This window comes from Lagenorhynchus albirostris, chromosome 16, assembly GCF_949774975.1.
Source record: "Lagenorhynchus albirostris chromosome 16, mLagAlb1.1, whole genome shotgun sequence".
Classification (NCBI taxonomy): Eukaryota; Metazoa; Chordata; class Mammalia; order Artiodactyla; family Delphinidae; genus Lagenorhynchus; species Lagenorhynchus albirostris.
Window position 1 is genome coordinate 19,742,808 of NC_083110.1, and position 17,759 is coordinate 19,760,566.

Below are 17,759 nucleotides of genomic sequence, written 5' to 3' on the forward strand. Positions count from 1 at the left end.
ACTAGTTTTTATAGTGGGTAAAGAAAATGTAGCTTAAGAAATCCCTGGCAGTTCTCACTGGGCACTAGGTTTTTAAAGGACAGGAAAGGAAAACAGAGCTTGGATAAACTAGACGGAGAAAGCACTGCCACTCACCACTCTCACTGTCCCCTCCTTTCATGCTCCCCTGACTGTGAACATGCATTTCAGATTTGATAACAATCCAATCTGCCATATTTTGCTTTGTGTACTTGCTGAAGTCTTTTGTCCCTTAAAACTCAGATAAATCTGTGAAACCCTAAAGAACACAATGGAGCCTCAAAGCCCCACTACTGAAACAAGGTATCACACACATAACAATGCATGAAACAGAATGGTGCAGGCAATTGCACAAGCTTCCCAATAATTCAAAACATTCATAAATTCCATTTTTCCCGCACACTGCCAGTATCCACAACAAATTAAATTCTCATTCAGCTGCTCTGCTAAGAAGCATCGCAACACAAGACTGCGCATGAACCAAAGTGGCTTCTTTTTATTTCTTTTTCTTACTATTTATTTCAATGTCCTAAATGGAGTGGTCTTCTGTCTGTCAATTGCCATTATGGTTTTACCTGATTCTCGGAGCAACTGTGGTCAACATTGTTACATCACAGCCTCCTCCCACAACTAACCAAATCTCTCATACCCAGCCAGCCCTGGAGTCACTGCAGGGAACGGTACCAGCAGCCTAGTGAGCCATAAAGAGGAGGCTCTTTCTTATCCGTGGAGTGACCCCACCATGTGAGCTTTGGTGGGGCACCTGCTGCCAAAATTCTTCTGGATGGTTCCCTCGCTATAAATCTACTCCTCCATCTGCCTCTGTTTTGCAAAGAAACTCCAGGAAGGGACTTCCCTGGTGGCGCAGTGGTTGAGAGTCCGCCTGCCGATGCAGGGGACACGGGTTCGTGCCCTGGTCCGGGAAGATCCCACATGCCGCGGAGCGGCTGGGCCCGTGAGCCATGGTCACTGAGCCTGCACGTCCGGAGCCTGTGCTCCACAACGGGAGAGGCCACAACAGTGAGAGGCCCGCGTACCGCAAAAAAAAAAAAAAAAAAACTCCACGAAGATAAATATCAGAAACAGTGTTGCTTTTTAGCCTCGAAGTGATATATTTTCTTATACAGGGTAAATATTAATGGTAGAATTAGCTATTTTTGAGCAATAACTATCTGTAAGGCACTGTGCTAAGTGTCTAGGAGACTTTATATCATCATCTCAACAGTTCTATGAAACATATTATAGATATTATAATAATAGATATTATAACCATTTCACAGAAATTGTAAAGCGGCTCAGAGAAGCTGAGTCCCAAAAGTGCACAGCCATATGTTGCAGGTTCTATAATTTGAACCCAAAGCTGTCTGGCTCCAAAGCCTTGCACACTGAACTGTAGTCACTTCCAAATCATGGTAATAGTATATTGATTTGAAGCAGAATCCAGTTCCAAACATTCACTACCATGAATCATGAACTTCGCTGTGTCATTAATGAAGAGACTTTAAAACTTTGTGTAAAACCAAGCAAAGATATTATCATTAGGAATCGCAATACTCATCTTAAGACTCTTAAGCCATGGACTTCACACTGTCAGCATGCACTAGAAACAAGAATATAAATCCCATCATAATGGTAATACACTGCTCCATGAAACCAGAGCATATGGGTCACATAAAGCAAATCAGAGCTCCCTAGTCCATCACCCAGGCATCCATTTTCTCAACAAATCTTACCATACATTATTATGTTTTTAGTATCTTCCTGAGATCTTTGGGATATGCAGTAATAGATATGGCTCCTGTCTTACTAATGACCTAATACAAGAGGTAAGACAAATGCCCAGGAAGAATTAAGTCATGATACCAATCAGCAATGCACATACCAGCTGAGTGACACACATCAAAGATGGAATTGGAGTACAGCAGAGAAAGGACAATGCTCTTGGGTTCCTGGACAGGGAACTCTAGGAGTAGAAATGGAGGGCACAGTGAAAATCATCATGCAGAGGTAGGTAGACCTGGGCAATGTGTGTTTAGGAGACTGTGAGTATGGCTGGAGTTGAAAATTCAAGTGTTCATGTTGGAGATGCACAGTGAGAACTTTGGAAATATAGCCAGACAGCAGACATTGTACGAGTGAAAACTAGACATATATATTAAGCTATTGATGTTTTAGAATTTGTTACTCAAACAGAGCCTAATCTCTTCTTACTAGTACAAAGACGACTGTGCCTGAAACGATAGTTGTGCTCAGGCACTTTGAGGATTCTGGCCTTGGACTCAAACCTAGAAATAGATAGAAACCAGAATTTTCCAGTGACTTGCGTAACGGAACTAACACATTACATTTAAAGAATATGTGCTTTTCCAGGGATAAATTAGGAGCTTGGGATTAGCAGATACAAACTGCTATATATATAATAGAAAAACAACAAGGTCCCACTATATAGTACAGTGAACTATACCCAATATCCAGTAATAAACCATAATGGAAAAGTATATGAAAAAGAATATATATATAACTGAACCACTTTGCTGTACACCAGAAACTAACACAAGATTGTAAATCAACTACACTTCAATGAATTTTTTTTTAATTTTAAAAATTTATAACAAATACTTGCTGTTCAATGAAAGCAATGACAATTCTCCATTTAATTAGATTAACTATGTCCTTTTAAAATATCATAATATTATATTAATTAATTGACGAAACATAGAATTCCTTTTAATAACAGCAATAGCAGCATAATAGCAGTGTTCCTAAAAAGCTAAACTAGAAACTCTGAAGAACCACATACAGCCCTGAAACCATGGGCTTACCATTCTTAGGAAATTTCTTTCTGTCTTCTGACTTTATAATAGTAGAATGGCAGTAGAATAGAAAGAGAAGGCTGCAAGACACTCTTCGGCGCATTTCAGTACGGGGGTGGGGTGTTGGGGGAGAGGGAGGGCGTTGAATTAAGCAAGTAGAGTTTCATCCCGCCACTCAGCTCACAGCTCTATGCCAACCATGTCATACGTTCTCAGGCAGCATTCCGGTTGACTTACTGGCAGGTTTTCTCAATCATTATAATTACCAAATTCTTATACCCATGGATATTTTTACTCTTGGAGTCTCTAGATGGAAGTATACGCAATGAAAACAACATAAAAGGGAGTTTATACTAACTCATTTCCATCATTACTCAAGATCATGTGCTGGTGTCCACACGTCAGCCAAGTAATCTGAGTTACATGGTCTTCCAATGCAGGGAATACAGAGTGTATGGCATACAAAGTCGATACGCAGTTGACCTTTGAACAATGTGGGGGGCTAGGGGCACTGACTCTCCATTAGAATCAAAAATCCTCGTACAGTTTATAGTCAGCCCTCACTATACACAGTTCCTCCATATCTGATGTTCTGCATCCGCAGATTTAATCTACCACAGTTAGTGTAGTAAGCTAGTATTTATTGCTGAAAACAATCTGCATATGAGTGGACCCTTGCAGTTCAAACCTGTGTTGTTCAAGAGTCAACGGTACACTTTTTTGCCAGACAGAAGGCACCTGCAAGGCCCCGAGCAGGTTTAAAAGAACAATCTGCAATAATGCGATAGAGTAAAGCTAAATAACCCACATGGAAACTAAATCCATGATCTTGGACATATTAGGACTGAGCTGTAACCAACAGAGCTAATTATGATAACAATAACCAGACAAGGTATGATTTAAAACTTCCATCTGAAAACTACATCCTGGACTATACCTTTAAGTTAGACCAAGACCTGGGCTGAAATCGTTCTGAAAGCCCTGACAAATGACCTTCTCAGAGTTGCTGTCGAGTGCCAGATGCCCATGCTGATTCTATGCTACATTAGGTCACTGGCATTTTCCAAGAGGACACCTACAGATTCTCTACATAGGACACAGATATGAAAATACCCTATACATATCAAAATATTTAGCAGCAACATGCCGCTTTGGATGGCATTTTAAATTGGCTTCTTAGGGGTCTTTTGTGGGGAATAGTCAAGGGGTGGAGACATCATTACACTAATCCTGATCAGCCAAACCCAAAATGTACCTCATGTGGTCATGGAAACTATTCGTTTTAATTCAAAATTAATTAAGTTTGAGTTAGAGCAGAAAGGGAGTGGTCCCATAGCTTTCATTGCAGACATTCAATACAGCACAGAGACTGGCATCCCAGTGCTTTGGCCTTGAAATTCTGCCATCAAAACCATTAGTCCATTCAGAGACAGAGCTTGAACACTTGACTGCCTACACTCAGTGCCGTCTGTTATGTGCACCATTGCCAATACACAGGCTGGTGTGCCAATGGCTCTGCGCATCGATGGTTCTCACGGAGCATGCAGGATGCCTACGTGCTTCCGCCCGAGCAACATCATGTCATCTCTCCTGCTAGAAGAATGATCTATCTAAATGCAATACTGTGAATTTATATTTGCTTATTCCTTTCTTATTATTTTAAAAATGTATGCTATATGACCTTAGTACAAAGGGCTTGGGGTTCAGGCAGAGCAAAAATAATAAAATTAGGAACTACAGAACAAATGGGTTAAATGTGTAATTGAGAAAAATAAAGGAGTTTATCAAAGGGGAAAAAAATGAAAGATTGAAAGCATGGATGGTAAGATTTAAGTAAGTGTTTTTAGACTATTTTACCTTTGCTCTAATTGATTTAGATCCTTTGGTCTAATGACTGTTGTAAGAGATAAAATTATCAATCTAAACCAGTAGTTCTTAACATATTAGAACTCCCTGGGGAACTTAAAAAAAAAAAAACTCAGACGTGTAGGTAACACTTGGCGTTCAGACCAATTAAATTAGAATCTCTGGGATGGAACTAGGCATCAGGATTTTTTTAAGTGCTTCTGGGGATTCCAATGTACAGCCATGTTTGCGAACCACTGACTTAAACAAAAGAATGAGGTATCAGTTTGTGAGGCACAAAAGAATGAGGTATCAGTTTGTGAGACACTGTTGTTTCTACTACAGCTCATTCACTGTGCTGCAAGAAGGAAATAAGTATCCCTAAATTTATATCTGTGGAAAGACAATTTTAAAAGATTGAAAAGTTTGCCTAAGGTCACATAGCTCATAGGCAGTAGAGCAGAGGCTCAGAGCAAGGACCCTAGACTAACTGACATTTTCACTAACATACACTCAAGTCTCTGGACAGGATCACTGAGGGACTGGCTGAATGGGGGATGGAGGTGAAACTTTGGACTGAGGAGAGCTCTGATAATAAATGTTGCCATAATGATTCCCACTATTTAGAAATCTGAGTTATTCCAAGGTCACCAAAACTTCCCAAATAATAATCAGTGTTGTTATTATAGCTACCAATGATTGTGAACCTGTTACATGTAAAACTCTGTCCTAGTTGTTTTACATACATGAGTCCGACTCTGAATTACATTCTGCAAGGTAGATATCAAAACACCCATCTAAGAGTTGATGAAAGTGAGGTTTATAAAGGTTAAGTAACTTTCCCAAATCATATAATTAGTAAATGGCAGAGACATGATATGAACTGGCTGTATGCTCTTTTTAATTTTTTCTGTTATGTTGCCCAAAGAAGCTAAATATTTTAACACACTCTCAATTACCAGTTTAGCTGGGAGTTTTCATCATCAACTAAAGTCATAAGACATGAGACAGGTGAACTGAAAGCAAGGGTGTGTGGGGGATGTGATGGTTTTAAAATATGTCCACCAAAATTTTGATATTCCTCCCTTCAGAAGATGAAGTTTAATTTTCCTTCCCTTGAGTGTGACTTAGTGACTTGGTTCCAATGACTAGAATATGGAGGAAGTAACAGTGCATGACTTCTAAGACTCAGTGACAAAAGGCATCAATCGCTCCGGGAAAAGGCAGCAGTCCTACCAAAAGGCATCCTGCCAATAGCCGTGCGAGTGAACCATCTTGCAAGCAGAGTTTTCAGCCCCAGTCAAGCCTACACATGAATACAGCCCCTCTCAAGAGCTTGACTGCAACCTCATGAGAGATCCTGAGCCAGAAACACCCTGCTAAACAACTCCCAAATTTCTGACCCATAGAAACTGTGAAATAAAAAAATGTGTATTATTTTAAGACACTAAGTTTTACAGTTATCTGTTACCTAGCAAAAAAAAAAATCTGTTACCTACCTTCCAAAAATGGAAGAAAAACTGAGGGACGCAGATAATAAATACCCAGATTATGGGGCTCAAAGAGGCAGAAAAGTGAACAATCCTGAGCACCAAGAGACACCGGGAGGGGGTGGGCAGAGCACTGGGTAACTGCATGAGGACATGGGAAGGGGTTGGAGTCAAGAAAGGGCAAGGAGGGTCATCAACTATTTACAATAACTCCTTTTTGAAGGAAAGAAAGAAATGCTGGTTGAAGAGTGAATTCCTTTTCCCAGGTTATTTCAGACTTTTTTTTTTTTTTTTTTTTCCTGCGGTACACAGGCCTCTCACTGTTGTGGCCTCTCCCACTGCGGAGCACAGGCCCCGGACGCGCAGGCTCAGCGGCCATGGCCCACGGGCCCAGCTGCTCCGCGGCACGTAGGATCCTCCCGGACCGGGGCACGAACCCGTATACCCTGCATCGGCAGGCGGACCCTCAACCACTGCGCCACCAGGGAAGCCCTATTTCAGATTTTGACAGCACTCCATATGACCTAGTAAAAGGCACCCAAGCACCTGAAGCAATAATGTGCCATCCAAAGTCAAGTAACTTACTTACTGGCAAGATATGACTCCTGTATCACAGAGAATCAAAGTATGTCCCTCGATGTGCGGAAATATAGGCAGGAAAGTCAAAATCATTTGCAGCAAAGTTTGTGTTTATGAAATAGGTGTGGATTTAGAAATAGTCCTCTTTGGATTATGGTATTTAAAGGTTGAAACAGCAGGACTTCTTTTCATTTTTTCTTTTTTTTTTTTTAATTGGGGTATAGCTGTTTTACAATGTTGTGTTAGTTTCTACTGTACAGCAAAGTGGAGTTCCCTGTGCTATACAGCAGGTTGTCGTTAGTTATCTGTTTTATACATAGTAGTGTATATAGGTCAATCCCAATCTCCCAGTTCATCCCACCCCCCCACCCCCCTTTCCCCCATTGGTGTCCATACATTTGTTCTCTACATCTGTGTTTCTATTTCTGCCTAGTAAACCAATTCATCTGTACCGTTTTTCTGGATTCCACATATATGTGTTAATATATGATATTTGTTTTTCTCTTTCTGACAGAATGTCTTCTTTTACTAGTAATATGCATTGAAGTTTCCTTCATGTGTTTTCATGGCCTGATACCTCATTTCTGAATAATATTCTGTTGTCTGAATGTACTACAGTTTATTTATCCATTCACCTACTGAAGGTCATCTTGGTTGCTTCTAAGTCTTGGCAATTGTGAACAGAGTTGGAAACAGCAGGACTTCTAAAGTCCTCTTGCTATTTTACATAGTTCAGTAAGGCAGGTCACGAGACTATGATGTTGTCAATGTGACTGCGTCGACCTGAGTGAAGAATTACATGTAAGAGCCCTTTACCTTTTTAACTTAAGGCAAAATGTTATTTATGTCTTAATAAACAACTGTATCTATGACAAAGAGATACAGATGTTTGAGTTTTGGCTTTTCAATTTTCCTTGTTCAGGCTTTCAGCTGCGGAATGTCCAGATTCTAGACAAAAGCCCCCTCTGAATTCCATATACTGTGTTCTAACAAGTCTGTTTGGGAAACACTGGGGAGATAACAGGATATACTGATTTTGTTCTTGTCAGCAAATCACCTCCCCAGGTAACTGTCCTTATAATAATAATGCCAGCTGGGTGGCAAGTCTCTACGCCAAGAAAAGGTTGTATTTTAGTCCTCTTGTTCGTTCAGTACAAATTTTAAAATCACAAGGAAGATGAAAAAAATAAAACTCTTGCTGAATAAAGGATAATAGAAAGGGAGAAAAAAAATTTGGAGAGATTCTTTGTAATGCACCTCTGGCATCGCAGTTGATGCTATAAAGGGCAGATAACTTGTGCTTCCTTAAGAAAATGAATTGATCACACCAGTGACTGATAACCCTATCTCTGTTTGCCCGACTGGATAACAGGACTTTCTTCACTTGATGATCATCTGTAACATATCCTCTTCCAAAAATGTACAGAAATGTCTATAGCGGTACTTTCCGAAGGTTGAAAACAAAGAGGAGGCTTCCTTTTTTATGTTGCTTACTGCCCCCATACCCTCATACCCTCTAAATGTTTTTGCCATGAATGAAAGAAGAGAAAGAAAAGAAGCAGAAATGCATTTAAAAATAGGGTTGGAGAAGAGAAGGGAATATAAATCAGTTTTTAAAAAAAGAGCTTTGGAGAATGTTCTGGAATATTTTTTTCATTTTCCTGCGGCTGGGGTCCTTGGCCTCCACTTATAAGCTTAATAATCTCACTATGATTAACCCTTGTGTGGCCTCAGAAAGGATGGACTGAAGAAGCTCCAGCCCAATGACCTGGGACTGAGCATCAAATCATCTAATGGTTGTTTGGTTTCACAGTCAGGTATCTTCACCCTGTTCCCAGGCCCAGTTTCCACCTTGATCACGCTCATGATACTTGAATTCTGTATTTTAGAATCTCAGAAGCAAGGTATTGCCTCACTTTGCCTTCATCCCCACTTCCAGTTGACTACAGATTTCGGTTCCTCATCATTGTCTGCTCATGGATTCTCTAGCAATACATTGAATTCTGCTCTTAGGACCAGCCAATTCATTTTTCTCCTGCCAACATCCTCACCTAATCAACAGCCTTAACAAGCACAAGCTGTCAGTAGCTAGATTTTTCCAGAAAGGCTAGGATTCTCCTAATACCTCGTCCCTTTCCACACCTGCACCCCATTTCCTTAATTTCTGGTCTTATCCCATTTTAGACTGCCCATTCCATTGTTATTATGTCAGGCCATATCCTGAGATACAACATTTTCCTTAGCCAATGAGAAGCAATGGAATGAAATGCAAAGCTTCTTTTTCTCAGAATATAAACTAGGAAAAGCTTTTCTTCTTCAGTCCATCAAACTTGAAATCCTGAGACAAATTTGTCTTAAAAAAAATTGTACTGTTTCAAAAGAGAGACTTTGATTGATTGATTCACCAGTCTCAAACTAATGTTGAGTTGTAAATAGCAATGACATTTCTTTTTTTTCCCACTCCTTTTATTTTTTTTAACATCTTTATTGGAGTATAACTGCTTTACATTGTTGTGTTAGTTTCTTCTGTATAACAAAGTGAATCAGCTATACGTATACTTATATCCCCGTATCTTGCGTCTCCCTCCCACCTTCCCTATCCCACCCCTCTAGGTAGTCACAAAGCACAGAGCTGTTCTCCCTGTGCTATGTGGCTGCTTCCCACTAGCTATCTATTTTACATTTGGTAGTGTATGTATGTCAATGCCACTCTCTCACTTTGTCCCAGCTTACCCTTCTCCCTCCCTGTGTCCTCAAGCCCATTATCTGTGTCTACGTCTTTATTCCTGTCCTGCCCCTAGGTTCTTCAGAACTTTTTTTTTTTTTTTTAGATTCCATATATATGTGTTAGCATAGGGTATTTGTTTTTCTCTTTCTGACTTACTTCACTCTGTATGACAGGTTCTAGGTCCATCCACCTCACTACAAATAACTCAATTTTGTTTCTTTTTATGGCTGAGTAATATTCCATTGTATATATGTGCCACATCTTCTTTATCCATTCATCTGTCGATGGACACTTAGGTTGCTTCCATGTCCTGGCTATTGCAAATAGAGCTGCAATGAACATTGCGGTACATGACTCTTTTTGAATTATGGTTTTCTCAGGGTATATGCCCAGTAGTCAGAATGCTGGGTCATATGGTAGTTCTATTTTTAGTTTTTTAAGGAACCTCCATACTGTTCTCCATAGTGGCTGTATCAATTTACATTCCCACCAACAGTGTAGGAGGGTTCCCTTTTCTCCACACCCTCTCAAGCATTTACTGTCTGTAGATTTTTTGATGATGGCCATTCTGAACGGTGTGAGGTGATACCTCATTGTAGTTTTGATCTGTATTTCTCTAATGATTAGTGATGTTGAGCATCCTTTCATGTGTTTTTTGGCCATCTGTATATATTCTTTGGAGAAATGTCTATTTAGGTCTTCTGCCTATTTTTCGATTGGGTTATTTGATTTTTTGATATTGAGCTGCATGAGCTGCTTGTATATATTGGAGATTAATCCTTTGTCAGTTGCTTCAGCAATGACATTTCTAAGGGCTGTACTGCATCTTCAAACACCAGGTGATGGATATCTGTGGAGTTTCATGAGAACAGGAGAGCTGTCACAGCACTGGCTCTGTTCTATATGCTCTGCTGGTTTGCTAGCTAACAGTTATGTAATATATATTTGCTCACTCTCCATGCAAACAGATCAAGATTGACACTTAATAGCTTAACATCAGTTGGGAAAGAAATCTTTAGGACTCAGAAAAATATAATTTAAAACAAACTTCTGTCTGAAAAATGATTGTTGCTCTCATCCTCTCTCAGTAGTAATACCCTCTTTCTTTACATGATTCTGTTTCAAAATCAGTAGCCCACTAACTCCTTGTGCTAAAAAAGGGTTACTGTAGTTCCTAAATGGAATGTATGTATGGGGGAGGGGGTAGCAGGTACAAGTAAGCATAAGAAATAGGGAAATTTAAGATGAATTTTAGAGGTAGAACTATCAGACTTTATGGTGAATAAGATATGGGGATGGGTGAATGAGGGGAAGAAATCTAGGATGGCTCTTGTGTTTGGGGCTTGTGCAAGTTGAGCACATGATGGTACCATTTACATAGATGAGAAAGACTGGGGATACCACAGTTCTGACTGGTGATTTGGAGACCAAAATTTCCATCTTGGACTTATTAGGTTTGAAATAGCCTTGAGACATCTAGGTAGAGATGAATGAATCTGGAGCTTAGGGCCGAAGGTTAGGCAGGAGAGTCATTAACCTGTAGGTGGCTTTAAGCCAGTGGAACTGAATGATATCACCTATTTAGAGAAGTGTAAGAGAATGTGTAGGGACAAAAGGAAAGGAGAGGAGAGGAGAGGAGAGGAGAGGAGAGGGAGGGGAAGGGTGAGGAGGGGAGGGGAAAGAGGGGAGGGGAGGGGAGGGGGAAGAGGGGAGGAGAGGGGAGGGGGAAGAGGGGAGGGGGAAGAGGGGAGGGGAGGGGAGGGGAGGGGGAAGAGGGGAGGGGGAAGAGGGGAGGGGAGGGGGAAGAGGGGAGGGGAGGGGGAAGAGGGGAGGGGAGGGAGAAGAGGGGAGGGGAGGGGAAGGGGAAGAGGGGAGGGGAGGGGAGGGGGAAGAGGGGAGGGGGAAGAGGGGAGGGGAGGGGGAAGAGGGGAGGGGAGGGGGAAGAGGGGAGGGGAGGGGGAAGAGGGGAGGGGAGGGGGAAGAAGGGAGGGGAGGGGAGGATCTGAGGCATTCAAAGATTTAAAGGTTAGTGGAAAAGAATAACAAAGAGGAGAAGACTGTGAATAAGTTTTTAAAAAAATATGCATGATGTCTAGATGGGCAAGAGAGGAGGGTGATTCAAAGTGGAGAAAGTAGGCAACTGTATTAAACGCTGCTAAAAGATGGGGTAAAATGAAAGCAAAGCAGTGGCTATTAGATTTGGTAACATGGAGATCTTTAAGAAAAAGAACCATTTCAGTGGTGCAGTGGGGAAGAGACAGATTGAAAGTAGTTCAAAGAATGAATGGTGTATACAGAATTGGAGTTGATGCAGATACATTAAAAAGTTTATTATATAGAGAAGAACAGGGGTTGTAGTTAAAGGAAAATCCAAGGGAAGGCTTTGGGCTATTTTCATTTTTAAGATGTGAGATTTTGAAGAATATTGGTATATTTATGGAAATGGTTCAATAGGAAGAGAAAGAACAGTGATGTAGCAAATATGCCACAATTGAAGGAGTAAAGTCTTCGTGAGGGACTAAAGGTGTGAAATTCAAAGCACAAGGGGAAGAAGCAGGGGAAGGAAAAGAGCCATTTTCATGGTCCACCCACTTCAATTCTGGAAGAAATCTCTGACCACACCCCAAGCCCTTCTCAAACCTAAGGTTTGCATTAAAACCCACCCCTTTCCCCTGCCATATTTCCTCCATGGACTTGTGGGTAGAAGGATCACCATGTCTTCAGTCTATATTTTAAGATATGACAGGAAAAGTTATAATAAGCTATTTATCCCAGTGGAATCAGTATTTCTCTTCCAGCTTTTATTTCATTGGTCGTGCATTCCGAGATGTTAGCCATCTAATTTATCATCAAAGGTACAAATATACTTTACTTTGTTGTTACATATTAAGGTTAAACATACATATTAGGAAGCACTGAAAGGATCGAGAGAACTTGAAATAAATGCTAGGTTAGGTATTTCTTCAGAAGTCAGTCTAAGTTCATGAAAAATGGGTCTGATGGTTCTAATAATAGCAACTCTCACTATGGAATGTCTAGTGCCAAGGAAGTCAAACTTTTACACAAATATTTAGAAAAGAATTTGAAAGGTATTTTGATCACACATTCATCATTTCTAATCATATTCTGAAAAACTTCAAACTCTGTCTTCAGTGTAAGAGAACAGTGAACATGAAATCCCCTAAAAGAATGTAACTATCTTCTTTTTGTAGATGTCATACAATCACTTTTGTATATTTTCCATAATCTCCTTCTTTGATTTTTTTTGCACTGGTTTCTGCATATTTTAATAACTGTGTTATAACATGTGATGTGGCATCAGCCACTAGGAGTCAAAGATCCAGATTTAAGTCCTGGTTTTGCCATTAACTAATCACACAATTTTAGAAAATTATTTATCCTTTCCTGAACTCTATTTCACTCATCTATTCAATGAGATTCTAAGAATTTTCCTACCTAGTCTATTAAGATTATTGTGAGGCTCATGTAAGGGTTTGTAATATTATATGAGGCTCAAATGAGATGGGCAAGCAAGGGGGGAAAGGAGGTTGAACAGGAGATAGGGAGACAGTAATGAGAGAGGATTTTTAAAACCACAGAATGCTACACAAATGTATGGAATGGCTGTATATAAATAAAGCTCATGCTACGTCACCAGTGAATTATACAAAGAAGTTTCCATTTCATTACAGCCCCTGGGCTAGAAATTTTATGTTTCTATTTACTGGGATTCCACAAATCAAGACATCTCAAGGCACGGAAAATTCAGATAAGGGAAAAAGCACTAGATTGGACATCCAGAGGCCTAAGGTTTAGTCTCAGTTCTGCCATTGCCAGTTATGTAACCTTGTGCATGTCACTACACCTCTCTGATCTATATTGATTTATGGTTTTGTACATATAAAAATATCAAAAGCAACGTGTTAAAATTAATAAAATTATAAGACACATGTTTATAATGGAAATAATTGCAGTTCCTTTACATCTTTTATTTAAAAGATGAGAACCCTTATTTAAGGAAAGGAGAAGAAAAGCTTTAAGTACAACGGCAACTAAAATGGCAACTCAAACAAGATGAAATTGCTTCCGAAGCACTGATGTTTTAATTAGAGAGACTGTCAGAACGCAATGTGTTCTCTTAGCTTCATTGCTTTGAATCTGTTTCTTGTTTCCCAATAAACTGAAGAAATAAACAGTGATTTTTAAAATAAATTAGGTAGCACAATCTTCCTCCAGGAAAACCAATATAGCTTAATTTTCATTAACTATATTGTAAAGTTCATTGCTCTTTTGGAAAACATTCAAGAGTCCTTTTATTTATAAACCAATAGATGAGAAGAATAATACATTTAGATCATGTCTGGCTACTTCCAAAGGGGGCTTCTTATTTGAAAAAGACTAAGTAGAATTCAACAATGGTATTGTTCCTTCTAAACTTTTAAAAATGAGAAACTACTCAATATATACTTGAAACCAGAAATAGTGGCATCCAGGGTTAAACTGCAGAATTCAGGATGCTAATTAGCTAACCATGACTGTATATATAATGAAGATATTAAGCTTTCTCTAAGAACATTGCAACTTGAAATTCAAATAACTAACGTTATGGGATAATTGGGAAATATGATTAACTGAGTTAGACACTACTGAAAATGCAGCACAATTCCCTTTCAAAAGGAAGAACAAACATATTCTATAGACAAATGACAAAATCAGAATTAGCACATAGTCAAGAAAGGAGGTGACTAAGAGTACATGGGTAACCATTTTGAAAAAAATTGCTTTAAAGGGAGTCACAGTGTGAATGAGGATAATTAAATGGCTCTCAACTCTGCTCGTTTTTTTTTCTTTTTTTCTCTTTCAATTGCAAATCCTCTCAACTGTCATGTTTAGTTGTCTCTCTGAGATGTTACTGTACATGGTAACAGATGAGACGGCTTTTCTGTGAGTTTTATAAATGATCTTAGCTCACACAGCAAAGGCATTAAGCTTAGGTGAGGAAAGGCTTGACCCTTGGGTGCTTGCATGCAGTTTTCTATTGCAGAAAATCTTCACAAAGCTCTACAGGAAAATTTGAAAAGACATCAGAAAATAATTTGAAATTCAGGAGTAACCAGGATGTCCTGTACCTTTTCATGGCTTGCACTGACTGTGTGATTATATAGAAGGGTAACTAAATAAATTAACAAGTGATTCCAAGGAGAGGTGTATTTTAAAAGGAATGGCTAATTTGAGCCCTCTTGATTCTTTTATAATATTCCAAATAATTACGTATAACCACACTAACAATCAGGATATCAAGAACAAAAATAATTTAATGAAATCAGTGTAAAGATGGATTAATGTGCGAACTTTCTAGAGGAGATGGCCAAGAGAATATTGCAGGCAAAAATATTTCAAAATAGAAAACAGATTGAACAGAACTATAAACAAGCACTGTGGAGAAATAAAAATCATAATCAATCTGCAGGAATTTATACTTGTAACCTTAAGATAGCTACAGTGACTTGTATTTACCTTACTGGCTTACTAATCAGTGTGATGATAAATGTTAAGAAAAGCAAGACTTCTGGGATAAGATTAGAGAATTAAGTTTACTCTGTCCAAGAAAACAATGGAGAGAAAAATAGGGGAAACCTAATATATTACAATTTAATTAAAGGTGGATCATTTCAGTACTGAATGAAAACCTCCAATTATTCTGCTGTAAGACTGCATACTTAGCTCTTCCGATTTGACACAGGTATGCCTAAAGGATCATAGTCAATCCATTCTAAATCCAAGCAGGCCCTTTGGCAGAGGCAGACAGAAAAATTTGGCAAGATCCTTGCAATAGGGATGTTATCTTACTCCTCCTTATATTCTTTGCATGTAACCTGTTGAAAAAGCAATAGGTGTTTGATACATGTATACATTTTAAAATTTTATGTTTAAGTGGCATCATCTACAGAGTATGTTTGCAGAATAAATTATAACAGAAAGGAAAAAAAGTTATTTAACGTTACCTAAATCATTTCCAGACAAAATACATACAAATAAAACAAAAATATTAAATTAGGTACTAACTTTATTCATGACTTACTAGCTGCTCTCACGTTCTCAAGACAATCTGAGAGGCAAGTTATATGTGCTAATTTTTAGAAACAAGGAATCTGGATTCCACAGATCATTAACAATTTGAGCAGAGTATTATAAATGAAGGAATTTGAAAAGAACTCATGACTGATGGTTACCAGAAACCATATTCTCTCTACTTTATCACTCTAAATTATCAAGATTATCCATAACTCTGATTTTTTGGTTTTTTTCACGTTGTTCTTTCTTCTGTCTTCTTTTATGAGTATTTATTCTATTTTACCAGTTTCCTTCCCTTCCCTCTTCCTCTCAAGTATGGATAAATATTATACAATGTCTAACTTAAGTCAAGCTTCTTTCTTCATAGACTAGATATTTTTAAAGTCATCAAAAGACAGAAGAGGGCTTCCCTGGTGGCACAGTGGTTGAGAGTCCGCCTGCCAATGCAGGGGACACGGGTTCGTGCCCCGGTCCAGGAAGATCCCACATGCCGCGGAGCGGCTGGGCCCGTGAGCCATGGCCGCTGAGCCTGCGCTCCGCAGCGGGAGAGACCACAACAGTGAGAGGCCCGCGTACCGCAAAAAAAACAAAAACAAAACAAAACAAACAAAAAAAAAAACAAAAAGAAGAAAAAACATGGAAACATATAAAACAAGGAAAACTTAATATAAACAAAGAATTTTTGTAACCAGAAAATTAAAAAAAATATATATATATATATAAAACATTTAAATCTAGGGTCCTATTTATATAGTAACTGAAAAACTAGTTATTTTGGTCTCCATATTTTTTTGGATTCATATTTTAATGAAGACATTCATAATTATTTTCCTGATATTTATCACTTTGATTCCAATTTAGATTTTTAAGGAGATCTTTTTAAAGCACAATAATCTCAACAAAGAAAGGAAAGACATAGGATTCAGCAGTTTCTGGTTTTCATATATGATTGAAGTCAATTAACTGTGGCATCAAATAAAAAAGGCTGTTTCCCTTGAAGCAGGTCTTTGCAAATACTGTACTTTATGTATATACATATGGTAGATTTTTCACTTGCATTAAGATTAGAAAAATGATCAGGGCTTTGCTAAATATTGAAAAATGAAGAAATTCACAATAAATTTGGAAGCAGTCCATGGAGCGGCCACATTTCTGTATAATTGTGCCATCTGTGAGAGCTGAAGAGGGAAAAGTGAAAGATAAAAATAAGTGAGGATGACCTGTTTAGAAGTATGTATGGTAGTGCACTATCAGAAGCAGATTCAGCCTCAATTCCATCTTTCACTTCTTTGGGACTTACAAGGGTCTAGAAATAAATATGATCTTTGCAGAGCGACCAATGGCTACTCTGAGTCTTAAAAGCCTTAAAGCTCTGTTCCAAATCTCACACCTTATTGTGTGAGACAAGAGGCATGAATTGTAGCCTTTACTTGTCACCAACCAGCTACCTTTTGTAAGACTTCATCTGTCAAGCGTTGGGTATCAACAGACCTTTAGCCATATCCTTAAAGAATATTCACATTTTTTTTGTGAGGTAGATCAAAATGTATTGTCACTAAAGTCAAATAAGATTTGTTAATTAAGTTGGGAAAAGTAATTTCTACAAATTTCTTAATATAAGATGTTCTTTCACATATTTTCTTCAACTGTGTTACCTCCTTTGGCTTCTTACTTTTTTCTATATTCCAAGAAACGGAGGCAGTATAATATAGTCATTAATACCATTGATCCTGGAGTCAGACTGCCTAGTGTGAATACTGCCCTGCCCATTCACTACTTATAAACCTTGGTAAAGTCACTTAATCTCTTCGTGCTTCAGTTTCCTCACTTATAAAGTGGGGATAGCACAAGTACTTCCTTATAATGAAGTCATGAGGATTAATGGAGGCATTACATATAAAGCCCTAGGACAGTGCCTGCCTAAACACAGTCATAAACAGTAACACTCAGTAGGAACAAGTTTAGCACAAGATCAGATACTTATTTTTAAATTTAAATGTAAATACTGCATGTTGCTCCACAAAGAGTGCCATGAGTTTCAGGTGCTTTACCACTGAATATATCCCGCCTTCAACCTCTAGATGACTATGACTATAGTATATAAGTAAAGGGCCGTATGAAATAACACAAGTCATATTTTTGTTTCTTTGAAATTTCTATACTTAGATCATATAACAAGTTTGGGAGGCGGGGAGTGGCCAGATGGTAGGT

General features: G+C 38.7%; 2 protein-coding genes across 2 annotated transcripts in view; one reads left to right on the forward strand and one right to left on the reverse strand.

The window, feature by feature from the left end:
• The window catches only part of CTNNA3 (catenin alpha 3), a 1,656,790-nt gene that overhangs the window by 866,863 nt on the left and 772,168 nt on the right, over positions 1-17,759 (reverse strand). The window lies entirely within an intron of this gene.
• The window catches only part of LRRTM3 (leucine rich repeat transmembrane neuronal 3), a 269,685-nt gene that overhangs the window by 45,031 nt on the left and 206,895 nt on the right, over positions 1-17,759 (forward strand). The window contains exon 2 of the mRNA XM_060126881.1: positions 8,480-8,649. Coding sequence (XP_059982864.1) covers positions 8,480-8,649 — 170 coding nt within the window. The remainder of the gene's footprint in view (positions 1-8,479; positions 8,650-17,759) is intronic.